Below are 22,890 nucleotides of genomic sequence, written 5' to 3'. Positions count from 1 at the left end.
GTTACACCATAGGTCAGAGATGCCTTTTCTGCAGTGGGAAGCTGGCAAAAGTTCTGAGGGTAGGTGGGTGTTAAATGCTCAGCTCTAAATGGAAAACCTATACCATCCCTCACTGCAAGTTTAGGGAGTATAGTGGAAAGGGGCAGAAATAAATGTAAGGTAGGGGTGGAGATAGATGCTATGAAATGCTGTCTTTAGATACAACACTGTATTTGCATCCATGACCTCACTAACACCATGGCTACCTTTACGAGACCAATCCAACAAGATCAGGGGCTCAGTGGGTTACAGTGTGTGGAGGTGTGTCTGGGTGTTCAGGGGAAGTGGGAGGTGGAGGAGTCGGGGTGCATATAATCAAGACAAATCATCTATGTGCATGAAATTGGTAAAGATGAATAAAAGATAAAAGATATTTTAAAAAGAAAATAGCCCAATACTTAATAACCTAGGAGTAAAAATAGCAGTAGAAAAGCCGGTGTAAAAACCATTGTCTAAAATATGGGAGATTTTATTGTAAGCCAGAGCTAAGAGGCCCCTGACTACACTGAAATACAAGACTTATTTACCAAAAGAAAAAAAAAAAGTCCCCAACGTGACACAATAAAAGTAAGTGGGGAATGATGGATCCAGGCGAAATAACGAAAGAACCATTCCCACAAGTTCCTAATTCAATATAAATTGTTCTCAAGTAAGAAGTTTAAAGAACAAACAGTCCCCGAGTTGTGTAAATGATCGTTGCTACAGCTGCTCGCTTCGTTTTATGACTCAAAACTAGGGATTCTGTTAGAGCCATTAAAATTCCAGGTCAACTGCATGTGTGTTCATGGATGTAAAAGCTGCTATAACGTCTTTAAAAATAGACTGCAGTTAAACCAAACTCAAATATTTCAGTCCTAGGGCCAATTAATGTCTCTCTAGAAAATCAGCACAGCGGTAACTCAGACCCTGCCAACCCCAGTTGATTATGGAGAAAAGGGGTCCCAGCGCTACTCTTAAGTCAGATGAATGCTAGACACTTCTTAGGGAAGCCAGGTTCTCTCTACACCAACTCTTGTTTTCCACCCCGATGATAGAACCCAGGGCTTCTTGCATAGCTGATACAAACAGTCTACACTGAGCCCCTAAAGTTCTCAAAAAGTTACAGGGTGCCCCCAATCAATGCCCTTTCTTAATTGTACTATTTTAGTTATTCTTTTAAAATATAGGAAATTTATAAGAAACCTCCCACCACTGCTTTGTTAACACTTAGTTGAGAAAGAGGAAAGGCCAGACATGAAAAATCTGTGTGTAGTTAGCAAAGATCTGCGGCTTATTACTGAGAGACCCCCCACACACACCAGGCTCCTCAATTTTTAAGTAAAAGCAAGATTTCTGCCCCACACTTATGTGAGAGATTAAAGCAGAATATTTTGCAAAGTACATTTAAACTATGATATCACTTATAAACAGAAGGGATATAATTTGAAGTATTCCCCCATCCACCCAATCATTCATCCATATATCCATCTGTCCTTCCATCCATCATCCACCCCCTACCCATATAACCATTCATCTAACCACCTATTCATTCATGCATGCATCCAATGATCCAACCATCCATCCATCCATCCATCTGACCATCTACTGATCCTGTTCAGAATCTATACTGAATGGCAAAGATGGAGTGAGGAAAGGCAGTCAGGGCTGCCGCTTTCAGGAAGCTTGTGTTCAGGTAGGAGTTGGCATCAACAGGAATGTTATCCAAAGAGTCAACCCTAGATGTTAATACGGCAGACAGGAAGTCTTGAGAGATAATGAGGGTGTGAGTCCATATGGTGAATTAAGGAAGACATACCTGAGGATGTTGTGTGGAGCTGATGTTTACAGAGTAACTTGGAGACACAAAGCAGTGTAGCAAGTGTTGAGGAGGCAGGGACTCTTCTCCCTGCTACTGGACATTTGGAGTTTGCTCCTCAATTTTCCTTCTTATACATATCAGGATTTGGCTGTTGTGATAGTCACTCTACATACCTTTTGAATGATGTTCTATGGATAGATTTCAGAAATGAAATACCGAAACCAGAATAATTCCCTGGGAGAAATTTTTTTTTTTTTTTTTACTAGTCTTTGCATGTGATGCCAATCATTTTTGTACACGTGGAACCGATCTGCAGTACCGGCATGTGATAATGGGCCCACTGCTCTGGGCCCTGCCAAATGTCTTACTGAGCATTTCTGTTTATGTTTGATCGTTTAAAAGGTGGGTGACCGTGCTTTAAGTTGCTTTGGTTTTTCGTAATTGCTACTAGGTTTGTGTGCGTTCTCCTGTAGTGGTTTGCTGTCTTGGGTCTGCTCACATATGAATTCACTGCCTGTTTCTCTTGTTTGTATCGAGTGGGATCTGTAACCAAGGTGACTGCAGAGGTGAAATCGTAGCCAGGCAATTTGGAGTCCCAGTCACAGGAGGCGACTCACAGACACTGGCTGGGTTAAAGCCGATCCCCAACTGATGAGAAGGAATCAGTCACAGAGAGTGATGACCTATTCTGGATTTAAACTTTCTGGTCGCTTTGCTTTTCAGTCCTGTGTTTTGTTGAGAGGGTGTTTCCCTCTGTGGCCTAGCTGTTCTGGAACTCCTAGGCTCAATTCTCCTGTGCCAGCCTCCCAATTAGGTGGCAATTCAGGTATGACCTTCACCCACTTTAGTGACCTTTAAAAATAGGTTCATTTAAAAAATGCCCTGTATTATAAATAACTTTACTGTTTAAATGCATTCATGTTGTATCCAGTTATACATCTTCCTATTTGGAAGTACACTTTTAACACTTGGAAACACCAACCATCTCCCTGATCTTTATAATCGATGAGTACCTCTAATATTGATGAGATAGATGGATGGTGGGTAGTTCTGATGCGTTTCTCAGGCTTAGTTCTAGCTTGTCTGTAGTTTGCCTGCACCGTGACTAAGCTAAACGGTTGGGCTACATCCCCACAGTCCCAATATTACTGATGTTTCTCACTTGCTCTCTTCTCCTTCCTTTCTGTGTTTTCCAGGTTGCCATGTAAGATCAAGTGACGGTTTTCTGCATGTCTGGTTTACCAATCATTTTCTCTGCTCTTAATTAAATGTGAGTAACAAACTCAACTACCACTTTATATCCAAGCTTCTTAAACTGTAGCTTGTTAGCCTATGTGGGGCCATGAGTCCGAATGCGGGGGAGTCACAAACCTTTGACAATGGTAAAAGGCTTTTTTTGAATATGTCATGACTGAAAGACAGCTTCAGATCAATGGTGTCTTGAACCTGAGCTGTTTCCAGCAGAACTCACTCCTGTGGTGTCATGTGACTTCACAGCCGTCTCAGATGGCAGCACACGGCATAGGCACTGGCACTGTGCCAGCATTGCTAACACAGGTTCCAAAACCACTGCAGCCTGGACCTGGGCTATGGTGTTAAGAAATGCAACACTTTTTACTACATATACAGATATTCTGTTCTTATAGACACGTGATGGTTTAATTAAGGAGAACAACAACTTGAAATAGCTTGCAGCTGCTGTTTCTCAAGTAAGGACAATAAGAATACATTTACACTGTATTGTGCTGAGATGTTTTATTGCAGAAACTGTAATTTGATTTGCTGACAAGTTTCATTAAAAAAATCATTCAATGAGCTTCAGCTGGGGATTGTAACAGAATTTCTAGCACTTTCTGAGGTGGCTCTAATCACAGTTCTGCTACCTCATACTACATATTTATGTGATGTGGTGGTTTTAGGCACTGATGTGTGTGTGTGTGTGTGTGTGTGATCAAAACAGCCACCTCTGAACAATACTGACAATGCTCTAAGTTCCCGTAGCATCCGATTTTCAGCTGAGATTTAATTCTTTCTGTAAAACTAAGCACACACTACTATCTCATTGGTATGCAAATTTGCTTTCATCCCTAATAACTGGTAAATTGTAGATGTCAAGGAATTGTTTTAAAAATAAAGTTCTTCATGCTTTATTACCAGTAAATGTTCAGTTTGTGTACCTGTTTTATGCAACTATATATCTGTAACGATTCATTGGGCCAGAAGAGGTTGCAGTTTGTGGATGGAAACCTCTGTAAGAGGTCTGTCTTGCTCTGCAGGTCGGCTCCAACTGTATCATGTCCCACAGGACACCTACTGGAAGGAGTCAGTCTGTGAAGACTAGAGAAAAGTATACCTGTGAGGAACACATTTGTCCTTCCTCATCCATGGGGAGATGTCCCGAGACCCCAGGGATGCTTGAACTACGGCTAGTACCAAGCTCTAAACATGCTATGCTCTTTCCTATGCATCTGTGCCAACTATATGAGTTTAATTTGTATGCTGCACTTAGTAAGAGATCAACAACAAAGACTAATAATAGAACAATAGCAAAAAGTTGTCAACAGAAGTCAGGAGAGCCTTGTCATTCTCTCAAAATTTGTTGGTGTGCGTCTGAACTACTGGCATTTCCTCTCAGGTGTGTGGGCCACACTATAAACAACATAAGGATGAACAACTTAAGCATGAGCCCCAGCAGACCCTGAGAGTCCGTCTGGGTGCTGAGGCAGTGGCTGAGTGACTATTGGTCAGGTATAAACTCCAGCATGGAGGCACTGGACAAAGAGGTGCGTCATAGCTGGCCTGGGATGGGATGGATGGGAAGTCTAAGATTCCATCATGATACCTGGAATGGCATACAATCTAAGACTTAAGAATAGTTTTATCTAGCTTTCATTTAATATTTTGGGACCAAATTGACTGAATAATTGAAACCATGAGAAGTAGAGCCATTGGTAATGAGGGAACACTGTAATGTAATAAGACCAGGAAAATCACAATGGACAGAAGGTGCCTGACTTTGCTCTGTGACCCTCTGAGGGTAGCAGAGAACTTTTTCTTCCTTTCACATGAGTAGGAGGTGAACAGGCCAGGCTGTGGGCACCCAGGATCTTGACAGCACTGCCTCTACCCCTTTGGAGCCTCCCTCATCCTGAGACTTAAATCCAGGGAACCTAATTTCTGCCTCTGTCACAGGAGACGGAACTTTCAGATACTCACAGGTTCAAGGAACTAAGATGGCCACAATATATACATGAATGTTCTACATCCCAATTACTTATAATTCTTGAAGAAAATCCCTTGCAACAAGTGCAAGGCCTTACCTAGGAAGATAGTTCTCCCCCAAAGCCTTATCTATTCCTTAAACAAACCAAACCAAACCAAACCAAACCAAACCAAACCAAACCAAACCAAACTATGAGCTAGAGGTATAAGCAGCTGGGGCAATTGGCAGCTCTCACAGGCCATCAGAGGCAGAGGCCCAGGCCTCCCTGAATGCCTCAGGCCTTTCCTGTGCAGTCTGAAGATAGAAACATCCACCCAGGTCACGAAGGCAAAGACCTGCTTCAGCACAGACAACCTGCTGTTCAGCTCCAACACGGAGACAGGCTGGTGGGTCATCAACGGTTAAACTATGCAAGCCAGAGCCAATCCAAAGATGAGTATGAATGGCAAGATCTAAACGGCTCTCTTTCTTTACTTAGCTGAGAGATCTAAAAGAGGAAATGATTTCCCCACTGAGCTGTGTCAAAATAAATTTCAGTCCTCGTTGATGTCCAATCCTGCAAACGGCCCAGCAAGCCCTCTGGCACAGACTGTTGCCCAAGGATGCACAGCTAAGGTTCCAGAAGCCAGCTCAGCATCTCCTGGTGTTTCTGAGTTCTCTTTTCTAGGTATCGAAGCAACAAGCTGGGTTTTATTTTTTTTTCTCTCATAACAATACAGCACAACACAGTCCAGCTGACCACTGAGAACGTGGCTCTCAGTAGACAAGAATCTGGCAGTTTAAGTTAGATACCAAGAACCAGGGAAATGGCTTTGCCAGATCTGACTTGGCTTCACTTCCATTGTTGGAAAAGTGTGTCTGAGCAGATCTGACCATGTGTTTGGCTTCTGTGACCTTCCTTACCTAACAAGGTCCAAGGAGCCAGACGCTGTCTGTGAAATAATAAGAGCATCTCAGCACTTCCTAGTCAGCCAGCAGAGGTGGGCCCTGGCAGCCTCAGAACCAGTGCTGTTCAACCCATGGCTGTTGTGCCTGTGTTAGCTGAAGTTTCCAGAGGGGCAGAAATGACATTAAAACAATCCCTACTACAGATGGGCATAGCGGTGAATGCTTGCAATCCTAGCACTTCGGAGGCGGAGGCAGGATGTTCAGGAGCTCAAGGTCATCCTCAACATGGAGCAAGTTCAAGGCCAGCTTGGGTTATATGAGAGCCTGCCCAAATATACCAGGAAAAAAAATCCACTAAGGATCACTTGTGCAATCTTAGCACTCAGGATACTGCGTTGCAAGTTCAAGGCCAGCTTGGGATACAGTGAGACCCTGTTTCCCAAAAGAAACCCCAAACCACATAAGCCAGTTAGGGAAGCAGGATCTATGTACAAAACAAGGTGGCACACCCTAAAAAATGTCACTGGAGGTACCCTCCAACACCAGTGTCCTTCCTGGTGATGGCTACCTCATGGAAGTTGCTGCTGTGAATGGCAACAAAACCAAGGGCCTTTTCAGGCAGGGTATCATGTGGGCAAAGTTGCTCGTTTAACACCCAGCATTTGTAAGTAAAACAGCAACGAACAGCAATGACAACCCCACAGGATGCATGGAAAGGTGTCGAGCCTACCTGGACCTCCTGGGCCATCACCCTTATGTGCTCTTTGGTGGCAGCACAGAGGTAGTGTCCCCTTGCAGGTCTGAGATTACAAGACAGCCCAGTGCACCCACTCCAGGGTATTTGCCTTTGAGATTCACTTGAATCACAAAAATAATACCTGCTCTGCAGAAGCCTAGGGAGCTGGGATGAATTGGTCTGTACTGTGATTTCATTTCCTCTGCTGAAGCGAGCTGAAGAGCTCAGGAGAGAGAGGGAAATACATTGTGGTCTTTTCTTTGACTTTTCATTAGCCGGCTGCTAGCCTTGGCATGTGGGGTGGGAGACAGCTTGCAGATAGGATCAGAGCTGTCTGGCCCTCTCTGCTTCAACATTATACTAAGAAGCCAACACCACTGGCTATCAACATCTGGAGCACTCTGGAATCACCTGGGGGAGTTTCTAAAACTCCTGAGGCCACACCCTACCTCCAAGATTTGGATTGATCAGTATAGGGTATAGTTTGAATGAGAAATGTTTAAGACCCCTGGGTACTGTAGCACATAGGAAAGTGAGACCCACTCACTATCCTGAGACCCTAACGGCTTGTCTGCTTACAGCCCAGGCTTATGGAGGCATCGTCTCAATTGAGGTTCTCCCCTCTAAGATGACTATAGGCTGTGCCAAACTGACATAAAACTAGCCAGTACAATTGACCCCTTGTCAACTTGACACAAACATATCACTGTTAAGCCACAACCTTTCCTTCTTGTTCATCTCCAAGAGAATGCATTAACATCAACATTACAACATAAACATTCTGACATTTAAGACTTCAACACTCTTTAAACATAAGAACACTTAAAAAAAATCCAACGTCTACAACTGTGGGCTCCTATAAAATAAAAGATTAGATAAATGCTTTCTTACTTCAAAGGGGAAGAATCGGGGCCCAATCACATTCTGAACAAAGCAAACCCAAACTCCAGCTGTGTAAATAACTCAGTGTCCAATGTCTGGAATGCACTCAGAGTCTTCGTGACTCCTCCAGAGGGCCTGGGTGACTTCTCTGGCTCTAACCTGCGCAGCACACACAGACTGTCTCCTAAGCTCAGGCTGACTCCACTCCACCACTGCTGCTGTTCTTGGCAGCTGTCCTATGGTACTGGCATCCCTGAAATGTTGGGATCTCTTGCTGCAACTGGGCTGCACTTTCATCAATAGCCTCATCTGGGCTCTCTTCAAGGGCTCCAGCTCTGCCACACAATGACAAGCCTCAGCTTCTCCCCATGATCCCTTCATGCCTTCAAAACCAGTACCACCTGGGTGACTCTTACAAGTGACCAACTACAGTTGCCAGCACACAATACTAGCTTGGTTATCTTTGAAACACAGCTTCTGTGTGCTGCCTCTGAGAAAACACTGCCAATATTTCACCTCAATGAGGCTGCTCTCTTCTTAATTACCACTAATTTCTCAGCCCTAGCTAACCAGCATCAATTGTCCTAGTAAAGCAAAGCTTTACTTCAGTAATGCTGGTCTTTTGTTTATCATGGATGATTCCTCCATCACAGCTGATTAGAATCACAGATTCTTAACTCAAAACATGCAATGGTTCCAAAGAGTCTTTAAGTGACTGTCAAAAGTTTTCTTTGAAACTTCACAAGCCAGGCCTCCATCCTCTGAATTTTTCTGTCAACATTTTTATCTTCTAAACTCCAACAGAACAGCTCACCAAGCTTTGACATGCAATAGATTTTCTTCCCAAGGTTCCAAAGTCCTTCTTCAATCATCCCTAAAACAACATAGAAGGTCTATCACAGCAATACCCCACTCCTGGTACCAATTTCTGGCCTATTACTATTGCTGTGATAGACCATCATGACCAAAGCAAGTTGGGGTAAGAATGAGTTCATTTGGCTTACACTTCTACATCAAAGTCAGGGCAGGAACTCAAATACAGCAGAAACCTGGAGGCAGGAGCTGATGCAGAAAACATGGAGGGGGGGGGTGGAAATCTGATTACTGGCTTGCTCATCATGGCTTCCTCAGCCTGCTTTACTATAGAACCCAGGACCACTAGCCCAGGGATGACGCCACCCACAGAGGACTGGGCTCTCTCATCTTAATCACTAATAAAGAAAATGCTCCAGAGACAGGCAGATTTCTGAGTTCGAGGCCAGCCTGGTCTACAAAGTGAGTTCCAGGACAGCCAGGGCTATACAGAGGAACCATGTCTCGAAAAAACAACAACAACAACAACAACAACAACAAGAAAGAAAGAAAGGAAGGAAGAAAGAAAGAAAGAAAGAAAGAAAGAAAGAAAGAAAGAAAGAAAGAAAGAAAGAAAGAAAGGAAAAGAAAAATGCTCCTCAGGCTTGTCTGCATTCAGCCCCATCTTATGGAGGCATCTTCTCAACTGAGGCTCCCTCCTCTCATCTGAATCTAGCTTGTATCAAGTTGACATAAAACTAGCCAGCACATGGTTATTTTATATCAAGCCACATATGGGAGACAACCTTGTAGAACACACAAATGAGATTTAAAACTCAGTAGCAGTGGGAGGGTGCATATATACCTAGACACGTATGTACCTACAATCACATGCATATATGTGTTGGTGCAGAAAGACATGTCTCTATATCCACACTTCAGACAAATAGGGGTTGAGTAATTGATCGGCAAGATAAATAAATAAATATTCAACCCAAGACATTTGAAAAAGAATTACAGGCAGCCCTTCTACCCAGGGACTCTGCGTGTGGATTAACCTAATTCCATATCAAAATTAATTAAAAAATAAACAAAAAAATCAAAAACCTTGAATGTGTAGTGAACATGTACAAACCTTCCTTCTTGTCATCTCTCCCCAAGTGCTACATTGTAAGGACCAGCCACACCCCCTTTGCATTGTGTGAGGTTTTTCTAAGCCATATGGATGTGCTTTAACTATACAGGAGGGGGTGTGTGGATGATATAGGAATACCAGGACATTTCATATGAGGGACTTGGGCATCTGCGGATTTTGGTATCATCTTCCATGGTCCTGAAACTTACTCTCAAGGATACAGAAGGATGATTGCACCACACCTAGCTGGTTGGGCTCAGTCTTGCTACTAGAAAGTTACAACCACATTTAAGTGCCAAGCGTCTGTATGAGACAAGTACGTTATTGGCTTTTCTCCTCTTGGAGATGGAGAAGGTGCTATGAGAAGCAGGAGTGACAGATCCTGGAGCCCCAAACAAATCTCATTATCAACTACAGAGTACTCAAAAGAGGGACATGTGAAGCAGGGGGTTGGGGGTGGGAGTTAGGGTTGAATGAAATTTAGTTCCCTGTTGGAACTCTTAAGACACAATCACTAGGTGTTCTGTGGAAGTTTGAAGGAGAAAAAGCCAATCTGCTTAACATCATAAAGGGAGAGAACTACAGAGACAGAGGAGACAGAGACAGAGACAGAGACAGAGACAGAGACAGAGACAGAGACAGAGACAGAGACAGAGACAGAGACAGAGGAGACAGAGACAGAGACAGAGACAGAGGAGACAGAGACAGAGACAGATACAAAAGGAGAATGCTTGAAAAAGCGTAAATGAACACCTAATGCAATACCCCAAATTGAAAGGGAATGCATGTTAAGCCACCAAAATTTAACCTTCTAAACTGAATATAAGGGGGCTGATGGATGATTCAAAAGAAGCAAAAATAAAATAAAGACTTGTTTTATCCAAGCATTGACAATGGTTCTTATAAAAACATCTACAAAGAAACACTGAAAACATTCTAAAATTGTTGTGAGAAGCAAGAATGGTTACATAGCAAACCTCAACAGAACAACAGGAACTGAAAATTATAGAACAACTCGTCTACAAATATAGGTGTAAAAAGAATGTCTGTAGTTCCAATCCAGCCGTAGAAACAAACCAATTATTATTCACTGCAAGAATTCAAGGTTGGCTCAGCAATTACCATCATCATTTATGTCATCAATGAGTTAATATAGAAAAGCTATAGCTTCACATGTGATTTGACCTAATTCAGCAACACTTTTAATGTAACACTAAGCAAAAAATCTACCTAAATACAACAAGGGTCTACTGTCCAAATCCAAAGCCAGGGCTTATAAGCCACCGGCACCGAAGCCTGAAAGCCAGGGACCCCTGGGAGGTGCCTGCCTGCATTACGATTGCCCAACTCTCAACAATCCTAGTGGTGTGCAGACACAGACTAAATAGGTTACACAGACACACACTTCTTGTGAACCTGCTGATGAACTACTCAGTCTGAAGGAACTGGGAATTAATAAGGGAAGCTGGTGAGGGGACAGTCCAAAGACAGAAAAGGAAACCATTTTCCCCATCCAGGGTCTTTGGGCTAGAAAAGGAGATGGGAACCAAGTGTACAGTCCATTCCAACAGTGCCAAAGCAGTAAAAAGATCACAAATCAACAAGAGCCATCCAAGACCTTTGGGAGAAACCTCGAAAATATACACAAAGACACAAACATGGGACGACCTGAGACCTGCAAGTGAAACTCAGGAAACCAATCCAAGACTTCTGCAAAGGGGAAAGGTCAGGGTGTCCACCCAAGGAGGAGACAGGCTCTTCTGGTAGGATGGACATGTGAACAGGACTAAAGTGTTTATATGATACGACAAAATGGGGTGTCTCTGAGGAGCCCATAGAGTAGAATATGTGTGACTTTGGAAAAGGCAAAGGATCAGGAAGACTGTGTTCCTGGGTTGTAAGGATTACCCAAGGCACCTGTCATCAAACAGCAAGGCTTTGTCAGTGTTGGTCCTTGCATACTACTCAGTACTCAGAAACCCCAAACACATACCAATATCTATATGAAAATACCAATGGTGACTTTCAGCCCAGAGGAGAGAGGAGTGCCATTTTTATTAGTTTAGTTTATATTTGAGCCAGAGTCTTGCTATGTAACTCAAACAGACCCAAGATGAAGATGTTCTCATCCAAGTGGGGATTGTAGACCAAGCTCACCACCACGCTCAACTAGTTTCTCGTGGAAATTATGCTGGAGTAACTGGTTTATCCACTGAGAACTATGAAAGCCAGCCCCTCCCCTCACATAACACACAGACATGTGCAGCAGAAAAGAGAAAGCTTAAAGTGTAAAAGCTAAATGGACAAAAATCCTGTGAGAGTCACCATCAGAGTATTTATATAAAACCTGACTGGAAATTCCCCCTTTATACACCCCAGACCCCATAGAACCAATAAAGGAGATGAACTTCTGTGACAACCTGTTCTCATATCCGTGTCAGCACAAGAACAGGCAAAGAGAAAATGATCGGTTGGGGGAGAGACTGAAGATACACAGGACCCACAAAGGCTCCACACCTCTAACATGCAAGAGATTTCCAACGTGAAAATGAAAAGCTAACGCTTCAGAGAAACAGCCAACAAATGTCAGCAGGTGGCTCGTATTGCAGGGATGTAAATACTTTATGAACATGTGAGAAAATTTAATAGTCCTATTAATAAAACATGGAAATGAAAACACTTGATAGCCGTGCTCCCCAGACAGGCTGGAGAAAATGAGAAGGGTTCTGGGTGCGATGACTAGCGCTGGGCCAGGTGTGGGCCACAGAGGCTCAGAGCTGCTGCTGCTGCTGCTGCTGCAGTGACTCCAGAGCAGCCTGCTTCAGGACCTCAGACTGCAGATTAAGAGAAGCAGCCACATTCTAGTAAATAAAGCTACACAACAAGAGGCAAATCCCAGGATCCCTTCAAAACCAAGTGCATATCCATAAGAGAAGAGCTGAGACGACCTTGCCCGAAAGGGCATATTTGGAAAAGCAAGTTTTGGCAACGTTGGCAGGTATTTTACAAAGCCAATGTAAATAGTATAATTTTTTTGTTTGTCTTCTTGTTTTTAGATGGGGCTCCATGCATCTCAGGCTGGCTCTGGGCTCTCTGTGAGTTAAGGATGACACTGCACCCCTGATCGGCCACTCCTCTACACCCCAGTTGCTGGGAACACAGGCCTGCATCATCATGTCCAGCTCCCTGTCTTCGTTCATAGTGCTCTTACAGCTTTCCTTGTGGAAATGTGTGAAGGAATGCTTCCTAGCTTGGTAGACTACTTACCTCAAGAAGAGCAGGCTCATACATTTCATTACACCAAGCCCTCCCACCCCCCCATCCCCGCCCACCCCCTGCTCCAAAGTTTTTACCCTACCTGCATAGCGTAAAGTGTTACTCAGTTTAAGAGAAAATTTAAAACACATATATGACCTACTTAACTGGTTTTGTAAGTGTGTCAAAGCCTGGAGAAAGCCCCATCCAAAGATGTGTTTCAGACCCTTCCCCCACTCACGATTTTCCCGGGATAGCTGCTGGGCAGGGCACTGGCTTCGATGAAATACTTCCTGAGCAGATGTTTGCTTGGCTCAGGACTATCCAGTAGGATGTAGGAGCAGAAATAGGCTCCGTGCTGAAGCAGGAATATGGCAATGTCTTCATTCCCTGATGGGACAAACCACAGAGAGCTCAGGGCATCCAGATGTCCCAGTGGCCACTTCCACTCGGGGGTGGGCGGTGTTCATGCTTAGAGAGCAGGCCCTAGGTTACTTCCCTGATGTACCCAATTCCTGGCAGAGAGGGTTTATGGAACTTTGATCTTTGAGTGCTGCACATGAGGTCCCACTTGTCATAGTGGGTCCCTGCCACCCAGTTGAGGGGGGGCAGTCAGGAGGAGCAGCTATTTTGATAAAGACACTAAGGATAGGGCCAGGGATATGGCCACATCAGTGAGGTGCCTGCTGAGTTGTGTAGCCATGTTCCAGCCTCAGAACTCACATAAAAAAGATACCAAGGGGCTGGAGAGATGGATCCAGTGGTTAGGAGCACTGGCTGCTCTTTCACGGGACCTGGGTTCAATTCCCAGCACCCACATGGCAACTTACAACTATCTGTAACTCCAGTTCTAGGGGATCCAACACCCTCACACAGACAGACATGTCGGAAAAACAGCAACCAAAGCTCATAAAATAAAAACAAGTTATTTTATATCAGGCTTCTGTCAGCAAGCATATAGCTGTCTCCTGAGAGGCTCTGCCAGTGCTTGATAAATACAGAGGTGGATGCTCTCAGCCAACCATTGGACCGAGCACAGGGTCCCCAGTGAAGGAGCTAGAGAAAGGACCCAAGGAGCTGAAGGGGTTTGCAGCCCCATAGGAGGAACAACAATATGAACTAACCAGTACCCCAAAGCTCCCTGGAACTAAACCACCAACCAAAGAGTATACACATAGAGGGATGCATGGCTCCAGTTGCATATGTAGCAGAGGATGGCCTAGTCGGTCATCAATGGGAAGAGAGACCCTTGGTCCTGTGAAGGCTCTATGCCCCAGTGTAGGGGAATGCCAGGGCCAGGAAGCAGAAGTGGGTGGGTTGGTGAGCAGGGGGAGGGGAGAGGGGAATAAGGGGTTTTCAGAGGGGAAACCAGGAAAGGGGATAACATTTGAAATGTAAATAAAGAAAATATCCAATTAACAAAAAAGAGCAGCAAATGCTCTTAAACATTGAACAATATCTCTAGAAATTAAAAATAGATCTTTACAAGATAAAAATAACTGTGGAATACAAAAAATAAGTTATTTTTAGAAAGATACTGAGCATGATGGAATATGATTGTAATCTCAGAAACAGGGAAAGGAAGGGGGGGATCCGTGGGTGTGGACCGCCAGCCAACTGATTCAAATAGGGACTCTCCAGGCAAAATCAAGATATGTCATCACTCTGTCCTAAGGAACAGCAGCTGAGGTTGACTTCTGGCTCTCCACACATAAGTGTGAACAAACACCTGCACACATCTGCACCGCCCCCCCCCCCCACACACACACACAGGAGAAAGGAAGAAGTTGCAGAAGGTTCTTTTGCAGGCCACTGGAGAATTAGAGGAAAGGGTGAAGCCAGAGTCCCACACTGGAAAGTGGGACCCTTTGCAGGGCAAGGCTGACTGTGTGGGACCCACCTGCCTTGATGGCCGCATAGAGGGGCAACCGCACAATGACGGGGAACTCATTCTTCCTGACGGCGTAGTTCTCTGGGTCAGCCCCATGCAGGACCAGCAGCTTCACAACCTCCAGGTGGCCTTGCTGGCAAGCCAGGGCCAGCATCCAGTTCAGTAGCCGCTGAGGGGTACAGGGACCTGGAGCGGGTAAGAGGACAGAGGGAAGGTGCCTCTGAATCCTGCTGGTTGCTCCTCACGCTCATCTTCCCGTCGGCCATGAATAAAGTGCAGCTGTTCTAGGTCTGAATGAAAGCTCTGCTTCTGCCAAGTAACTCGTGTTCTCTGGCGTCATCTCAGTGCACACAGACACACCTGCACAGAGCCACTACATGATGTGACCCAGTACAGAAACAAAAGGGCCTTTGGTTTTAAAATTATAAAAAAAATTCAAGGTATCAATTATAGAATATTAAGCCATGTGTGGCTTCTTCTTCTTCTTCTTCAGCACATAGCCTTGACATCAAAGGCCCAACACCTAAATTTCATTCCCAGAGTGTCTCAACCTAGAGTCACAGTGAAGCTCTTGACCCTTGTCTCCTATTGCTGAGCCAGTACTACAAGGAAGTTATAAGAGGCTAGAACACCTTGAACTCACCAGAAGCAAATGACCAGCATACCATGGTATGTCCATTCAATGGAGTATTAGTTAGCCATAAAAAAATGAGTTACTGAGTGATGAAAAGACACAGAGAAACTTTCGATGCATATTGCTAGGTGAGAGAAACCCATCTGAAAAGATTACCTTAGGATGTGTGACGTTCCAATTGTACACTCCAAAAGGCAAAGCTAGAGGGAGAGTGGTCTCAGAGCTGACACCCACAGACTTTACCTGGTAAGGACTCTAGTAGTTCACGTACTACTTCGGCGTGTCCAAAATGCGCTGCCACCACAGCTGGGTTGTCATCAGTGGGCTCCGTCGGCAGCTCCACACGCTTCTCAGTGAGCAGGAACCGAACTGTCTCCAGATCCCCGTGGGCTGCTGAGATGCTCAGCAGCTGGCCCTGGCCAAAGCAGGACAGGATTCAGTGAGGCCAGCTCTGTAACGTGAAATGTTTCCCCGAGTCTCTGACCAGACTGCAGCACAGATGACATCATCAGCCTGTACTGCTGTGCCACATTCAACCTCACACACTTAGAACAAAACCAGAAAACAGCCCACCAAGAGCTCTGTATTGTTACATGTGGAAGTGATGACTTTCATATACATAGACATATTTTCCAACTCACACTGGTGTATAAACCCATAGATTGAAAACAGCGTGTGTAATGCACTGGGCCTATCTATCCCAGAATACCACAGCTTAGCAGCACTGCACCCAGAGCTGTGGTGGGTGTGGCTGCCCTGCATTACAGAGACGATTGCACAATTGCAGTCCCAAGCGTGACTGAATATGTGCTATTCCTCCAAAGTCCAAAGTCAAGCCAGACCACTGCAAGTTGGAGAATGTCCATTCAGGTTCAATAAAACTTTATTGGCATTTCCTGTTTCTGTTCACTTCTCTAGTGTGGTTTAGAAAAATCCAACTTTCAAAGTGCTGAGGGTAAATGACTGCTGAGGGCTCAGCCCTAAATGGAACATCTCTATCACCTTCTTCAAGACTCTGGCAATACAATGGAAGACATGCAGAAGACTGTAAGAGCCAGAGGACAAGAAGGAGTGCTGTAACACACTTCTGGACGTGACATCACCATGACCTCACGAGCCAACAGAAGCTTTGGTTCCCTGCATATCGCCTATGTAAGATGAGGTCCATCAACATTTTATGATGGGTAGGGGAGGGGCCGTCTTTCTACTTTGTTACAGCCACTGGTAAGGAGCCCACACAGCACAAAAACCCACAGCCATGCTCAGGCAAGAGATTAAACCCAGTGGGTAATAAGTAAGACATGAAAGGCTTATAGGGAAGGCGAAGAGGTTCACTGGGAGAGGTGGAGTGGTAAGCTCACAGTGTGTGTGCGTGTGTGTGTGTGTGTGTGTGTGTGTGTGTGCTCACCTGCCGTATGACAGTCATGAACCTTAGAGAGGGGGACCTACCAAGCTCCCGGAGGATCACCTGTGGTGGTTTGAATGAGGCTCATAAATGTGAACACTTGGGAAGTGTCTCTGCCTGACAAGCATTGGGTGGTGTGGCCTTGCTGGAGAAGGTGTGGCCTTGCTGGAGTAGGTGTGGCCTTGCTGGAGTAGGTGTGGCCTTGCTGGAGTAGGTGTGGCCTTGCTGGAGTAGGTGTGGCCTCATCTCATTCTCTTCCTGCTGCCTAGGGATTTGAACTCTCAACTACTCCAGCAGCCTGTCTGCCTGTATGCCACCATGTTCCCCACCAAGATGAAAATGGACTAAAGTTCTGAAACTGTCAGAAAGCCCCAGTTAAATGCTTTCCTTTCTAAGAGTTTCTACGGTCATAGCATTTCATCCCAGCAATAGGAAACCCTAAAGCGTGGCCCTGCAGGTATTGATAAATGCATGTGACTGATCATGGGGTTCTACACACTGGACTCCAGGGACAAAGAAGCCTTGGCAGGGTTCTGAGGAATACAACGATGGGACGGACACTGGTCTCTGCCTGAGTTCCAACTTCATTCCACATACTCTGGCATTTAGAAGTCGGTGACAGGTAGGCAATCTAGCAACTCACAGACCTGTGTCCACCCAAGGATCAGCACGTGTGTGGGAATACACAGCTGAGACCTCAGTCCTTCCTATAACAGGGCTGCTCCCCACGATCTCCAGCGAGAGCATGTGGAAGGAGGCAAGTGGAAAACCAGGGAGGAGTGAGTCAGTCAGGCCTTCCTGAAATTATAGGTAAGCTCACAGTGTGTGTGCGTGTGTGCGTGTGTGCGTGTGTGTGTGTGTGTGTGTGCCTGCACGCGCGCGCACAAAACAACCAACAGAATAATCAGAAAGCAGACATCTCCAGGAAGCATGTCAGAGCACGAAGGGCAGGAAGGGACCTCTGAGTGAGGCTCTGAGGAGAGCAGTGGATGTTCTCCAAGCTCTGTCCGTGTGTTGCTGCACAGAGTACTTCGTTTGCACACTCATACGGTATCCTCAGTATGGCCATGCAAGGACTCTATTTCCATGCCAGGGATCTGAACCTGTGAAGCCTCAGTTAGGAGCTACACAATCGACAGAGCTACCCCGGATCTGAACTGTGGTCTGCGGTGCCGATCCACATTCTCTTCATTTCACCCAAGACCTGCCAGATAGGCCGAGACCCTTGGAGGAACAGATGAGTCCTGTAGATGGTGTGACGCCACTAGAGGCAGTGTGTCTGACAACGGAGTGGGGTTAAACTTGCTTAAATGTAACTGGAAAACAAAAACCCACCACCACCCTGGCCGGGTGGGGCCCGGAAAGCCCAGCCATTCCTGGAAAGTGCTTGCATTATGGAGAAAAGCCACAAGTGATTCATTAGCTGACTTCCAGGACTAAGAGCTGTCTAGACTCCTGTCCATCACAGGCCTAAAAGCCCCATTGTTAGGAGTGATGGGTGATGTCACAGCCGGCCACAGCCAAGAGGGACCCAGAAGACAGGGAAGGCAGGAGGTCCCTTTCTGGCTGGAGACAACCCGGTGGCTCTGAAGTATTTAATTCAGTATAAAATAAAGGGCCAGCCCCCTCCTGTGCCCTCACCTCCCTCTATAAAGGAAAGCTTGCACTCGGCCTTCTAAGGCATATTTACCCATGCACACTCATAGGAATGCTATACAAACACCTGCTACCCTGACTGTAAAAATCATAAATTGATTCATTTTAACTACTTTGCAAACATTACAAAGTAGCTTTATATTGTTCTCATTTAAAAAAAAAACATTTTTTTTTTTACTGTGAAATAATTAGAGATTACAGAAGTCACAAAAATAGAACAGAGCCAGGCCCCTGATGGAGGAGATGGAGAAGGGACTGAAGGAGCTGAGGGGGTTTGCAGCCCCATCGGAAAAGCAACAGTGTCAACCAGCCAGACCCCCCAGAGCTCCCGGGGACTGTCCCGCCAACCAAAGAGTACCCGTGTAGGGACCCATGGCTCCAGCTATGTATGTGGCAGAGGATGGCCTTGTTGTACATCAGTGGCAGGAGCGGCCCTTGGGCCTGAGGTAGTATTGTTCGAAGCCCCAGTGTAGGGGAATGCCAGGGCGGGAAGACAGGAGTGGGTGGGTGGGTGGGGGAGCATCCTCACAGAGGAAGGGGGAGGAGGACAGGATAAAGGGTTTCCGAAGGGGAGACCTGGATGGGGAAAACATTTGAAATGTAAAAACCATGGTTTCAAAACCAGTGAGTGATATGATGTCAGGACACTGTACATACCTAGGGCAGACTTGTGCCACATATGACTGCTTTGCCAAGAAATCGGCCTCCTGCTGCCTCCTAGGCTCAGGCATTCTGCCACTCCACCCTGCCAGGCACTAATCTATACTTCTGTCATACTGTGGATGATACACATTGGTCCTAGCGGGATAGACTGTGAGAGGTGGTACTTAGTCAGAGGACAGAGGTCACCGAGGACATGTCCTTGACATGTATCCAGTCACTGCTCCACTCTGCCTCCCTTGCCCTCTTTTCCTGGATGCCCTGAGGTAAACATCTTTCCTTCCCTGTGCCTTCATTGCTATGATGCTCTACTTGTCTACAAGAAAGCCAACCTGTTTTGTGTGTGTGTGTGTTTGTAAGTATATCTGTAAGTGTGAGTATGTGTGTGTGTATGTCAGTGAGTATATGTGTGTGTGTGAGTGTGTGTGTTTGTAAGTATGTCTCTAAGTGTGTGTGTGAGAGTGTATGCTTGTGAATGAATGGGTGTGTTTGTAAGTATGTCTTGTAAGTATGAGTGAGTATGTAGGAGTGTGTGTGTATGAGTGTGAGAGTGTGTATGTTTGTGAGTGAATGTGTGTGTTTGTAAGTATGTCTGTAGGTAGGTGTGTGTGTGTATGTGAGTGAGTGTGAGTGTGTGTGTGTGTGTGTGTGTGTCCCATTGGGTGGAGTAGGGCTCCTTGCTTGAGCTTGGAATGTTTGCTTTCTAATGTCCACTCCTCCAAGTTCTACCCTTCAGAGGGAATGTGATGTTAGGGACGCAGTTAGCCAATACTTCCTCCAAGACTGCATCTGCATGTTTTCTTTCTGGCCTCCAAACAGAGTGTTTATTAGAGAATAACTTTCTAACTTTGGCAATATGCAGCTGATCTATTTTCCCTTCTTTTTCTGGGTCCTTTCTTTTCTGGGTGACTGATTGTGCAGGCTGTACCATCTGCAAATGAGGATGGTTTTATTTTCCCTCCAGATCTACATGTGGTTTATCTCACTTCACCTTACTTCCCTGGTTTGAACATCAGGTGGTCTACTGAATAATACATTGATTATAATTATAATAATTTTTTTATTTCAGGAGAGCATGAATGCAGTTTCTTATCACAAATTATGCATAAAGATTGAAGATTGCTATCTTAGAGATCTAGATTCCTTACTATTAGTTAGTAAACTGCCCCCCCCCCCCCCCCCCGCCGCCATGGTAATTCTCTTTGCTCTGTAGTTCACTTTATCTGATCGGTACATAGCTACTCCTGCTTGCTTTTGCTTAATTCTTAGTGGCCTAATATATTTCCATCTACTTACTTTCTGAACACATACACATTCACACACAATTACACATCTTCACACATAATACATACTCACACACAATACACTCACACACATGCACATACATATGTACACTCACACACTCACATTCACAACACTCAAACACATGCATACACATATGTACACATACTCACTCACATGCATACTCACACACTCACACATACAAATATACTCACACACACACACACACAAACACTCTCACACATGCATATACTCACACTGTATTTAATACACACACCATTGTATTTAAAGTGAGTTTCTCACAGGTAATATCCATTTCTTATTCTTTAAAAAAAAATCCTACCTGTAAAACTCTGGAACTAAGCTCATGGATTTAAATCAATTATATTTAATATAATTATTTAGATGTTGAATTTAAGTCTGCCATGTGATTTTGTTTGCTTTTGTTTACTTTCATTTTTATTTTTTCCCCTGTGAGCAGCTTGATTTGTTTTGATTTGGTTATACTGTTTTTTATATAGCGCTATGACAGTTTTAATGTTTAATCATTTGTAGACAGTGACTCACCACGTATCCTCGGTTAGTCTGGAATTCTATGTGTACCTCTTTGCAGATCTGCTGCCTTCCTCCCATGTGCTGAGATTAAAGGCATGCACCATCATATCCGGCTATATGCAGTTTTGTAAATGATTGCTTCAGGTATTGCATTATAGATATGTAGCCTACTAAAATAGACTGATAAAGTACTATTTTCAGTAATTTTAAAATCAGTTTAGATAGGATTGAAATTTTACCTTTATTAGATAATTGCCTTGTTTTTAAAAATCCCCTCTTTCTTTTTTTTTTTTTTAATATTTATTATATGTGTAAGTACACTGTAGCTGTCTTCAGACACTCCAGAAGAGGAGGTCAGATCACATTACGGATGGTTGTGAGCCACCATGTGGTTGCTGGGAATTGAACTCAGGACCTCCAGGAGAGCAGTCAGTGCTCTTAACCTCTAAGCCATCTCTCCAGCCCCAAATCCCCTCTTTCTATATTAAGAGCTGTACTAAGTGATGGTTCCATTTGCTTCAACTGTCAAATACAACTTGAGGGACAAAGAATGAACTAACAACCCATTCTGTGTGCTTGTGCTTTGTTCTCACCAGGCTCCTATTTCCCAACAGCCCTTGGTTCGTCATTTAGGTATAGCTGCTCTGTTAGGGACACCTTCCCTCCAGACATTAGTTCTCCATCATTCCAGAACGTATTCATTTTCTCTTCCTTCTTGAGGGGTATTCTCCAGGCCATGGGGCTTTAAGTTGACCCCTCTCCTTCTTTAGTGTTTTGTGTCACTTCCCCTGGATCCTTGGTGTCTGACAATGTCGTTCAAATTGTCCTCCCCTACCCCAAGGAAACATATCTCCTTCTCCCTCTTCCTCTCCCTCCCTCTCTCTCTCTCCTCCCCCCAGAGCTTCAGAGCTTTTAATAGTTTTGGTTTTGTTTCTTTTGTTTTCACGGTGGCTTGAGTATGATATGTGGGGAGCACTGGTCACTGACATCGCTCCTGTTGGGGACCCGCTTGCTTCTCCACTCTGCTGGCTCTGTCTTCTCTGCTTGGGGGGAGTTTTCAGTTTCCTAAATTAGGGTTCAGTGTGTTTTCTTCCACTCTTTGTAGACACTGAAAGCATGAGTTCAGCTAAAATTCTCACCTCCTCTGGGGCTCTTTCAATCTCTTGCTCCTTCCTCACTCCCTCTCCCCCTTCCTCTTCCCCTTTCTTCTCTACCCCTTCCCTTCTCCGCCTCTCACTCTCCCCTCCCTTTCCTTTCTTCCTTTCTCCCTCCCCATCTCTCCCTTTTCTCCTTTCTCTTCTCCTTCCTCTCCTCTCCCCTCCCCATATCTCACCCTCTTTCTTCCCATCTCTCCCCCTTCTTTTCTATCTCCCCTTCTCCCATCTCTCCTCCTCCCTATCTCTTCCTTTTTCCCTTCCCCCTCATTCTCCCCTTCCCTCCTTCTCAATCTATCAGGGTATAGATTCTTTCTTCTGTCTTCTCTATTCTAGACTTGAGTCTGTCTACAAAAGAAACCTTCAGCTATTGTATTTTAGAGATTCTAAAATTTCCATTTCATCCCCCTTTGCTCCTCCATGACACTCTTTCTTTGGCGACTCCTGCTGTTTACTTTTGCTTTGCTCGCTGGAGTGTTTGGTCTGTTTTAGAAGTCTTGTCTGAGCTTCCAAACATCTGACTCATCCAGCTGCGGACACTGTGGCTGCCCTGTTCTCTCTGAGTGATATTTTTCTGTTTCCTGAGGAGACTGTGTTTATTAGGATCTGGTGATTAGTGAAAATGTATTTTAGGAACGGGATCCTAGTCAAGTCCTGAGCTTGGACTCTGCTAACTCTGGTGGGTGAACAGTTGTGTGGATTAATCACTCCTGGGAAAACAGGAACTACTCAGAATTAGATGGGACAAGGGGAATGGACTCCTGGATCCTGCTGGGCAGGAAGGTCTTTCATGTTTCTTAGGTCTCCAGTGAAAGCAGTGCGTGCGTGTGTGTGTGTGTGTGTGCGTGTGCGTGTGTGTGTGTGTGTGTGTGTGTTGGGGGGATGGTTATCATATTACCACCTAGT

At 44.9% G+C, this 22,890-nt stretch overlaps 1 protein-coding gene across 1 annotated transcript in view; it reads right to left on the bottom strand.

Moving 5' to 3' along the window:
* Window positions 1-22,890, bottom strand: part of Lrrk1 (leucine rich repeat kinase 1) — a 128,977-nt gene that overhangs the window by 57,645 nt on the left and 48,442 nt on the right. Inside the window, exons 4-6 of the mRNA XM_021167567.3 lie at window positions 15,517-15,688; window positions 14,649-14,825; window positions 12,990-13,138 (exon numbers count right to left, since the gene is read on the bottom strand). Coding sequence (XP_021023226.1) covers window positions 12,990-13,138; window positions 14,649-14,825; window positions 15,517-15,688 — 498 coding nt within the window. The remainder of the gene's footprint in view (window positions 1-12,989; window positions 13,139-14,648; window positions 14,826-15,516; window positions 15,689-22,890) is intronic.

Source organism: Mus caroli, unplaced genomic scaffold, assembly GCF_978045245.1.
Source record: "Mus caroli unplaced genomic scaffold, Mus_caroli_1 scaffold_8, whole genome shotgun sequence".
NCBI classification, from domain to species: Eukaryota; Metazoa; Chordata; class Mammalia; order Rodentia; family Muridae; genus Mus; species Mus caroli.
This window is presented reverse-complemented; position numbering and strand designations above follow the sequence as displayed.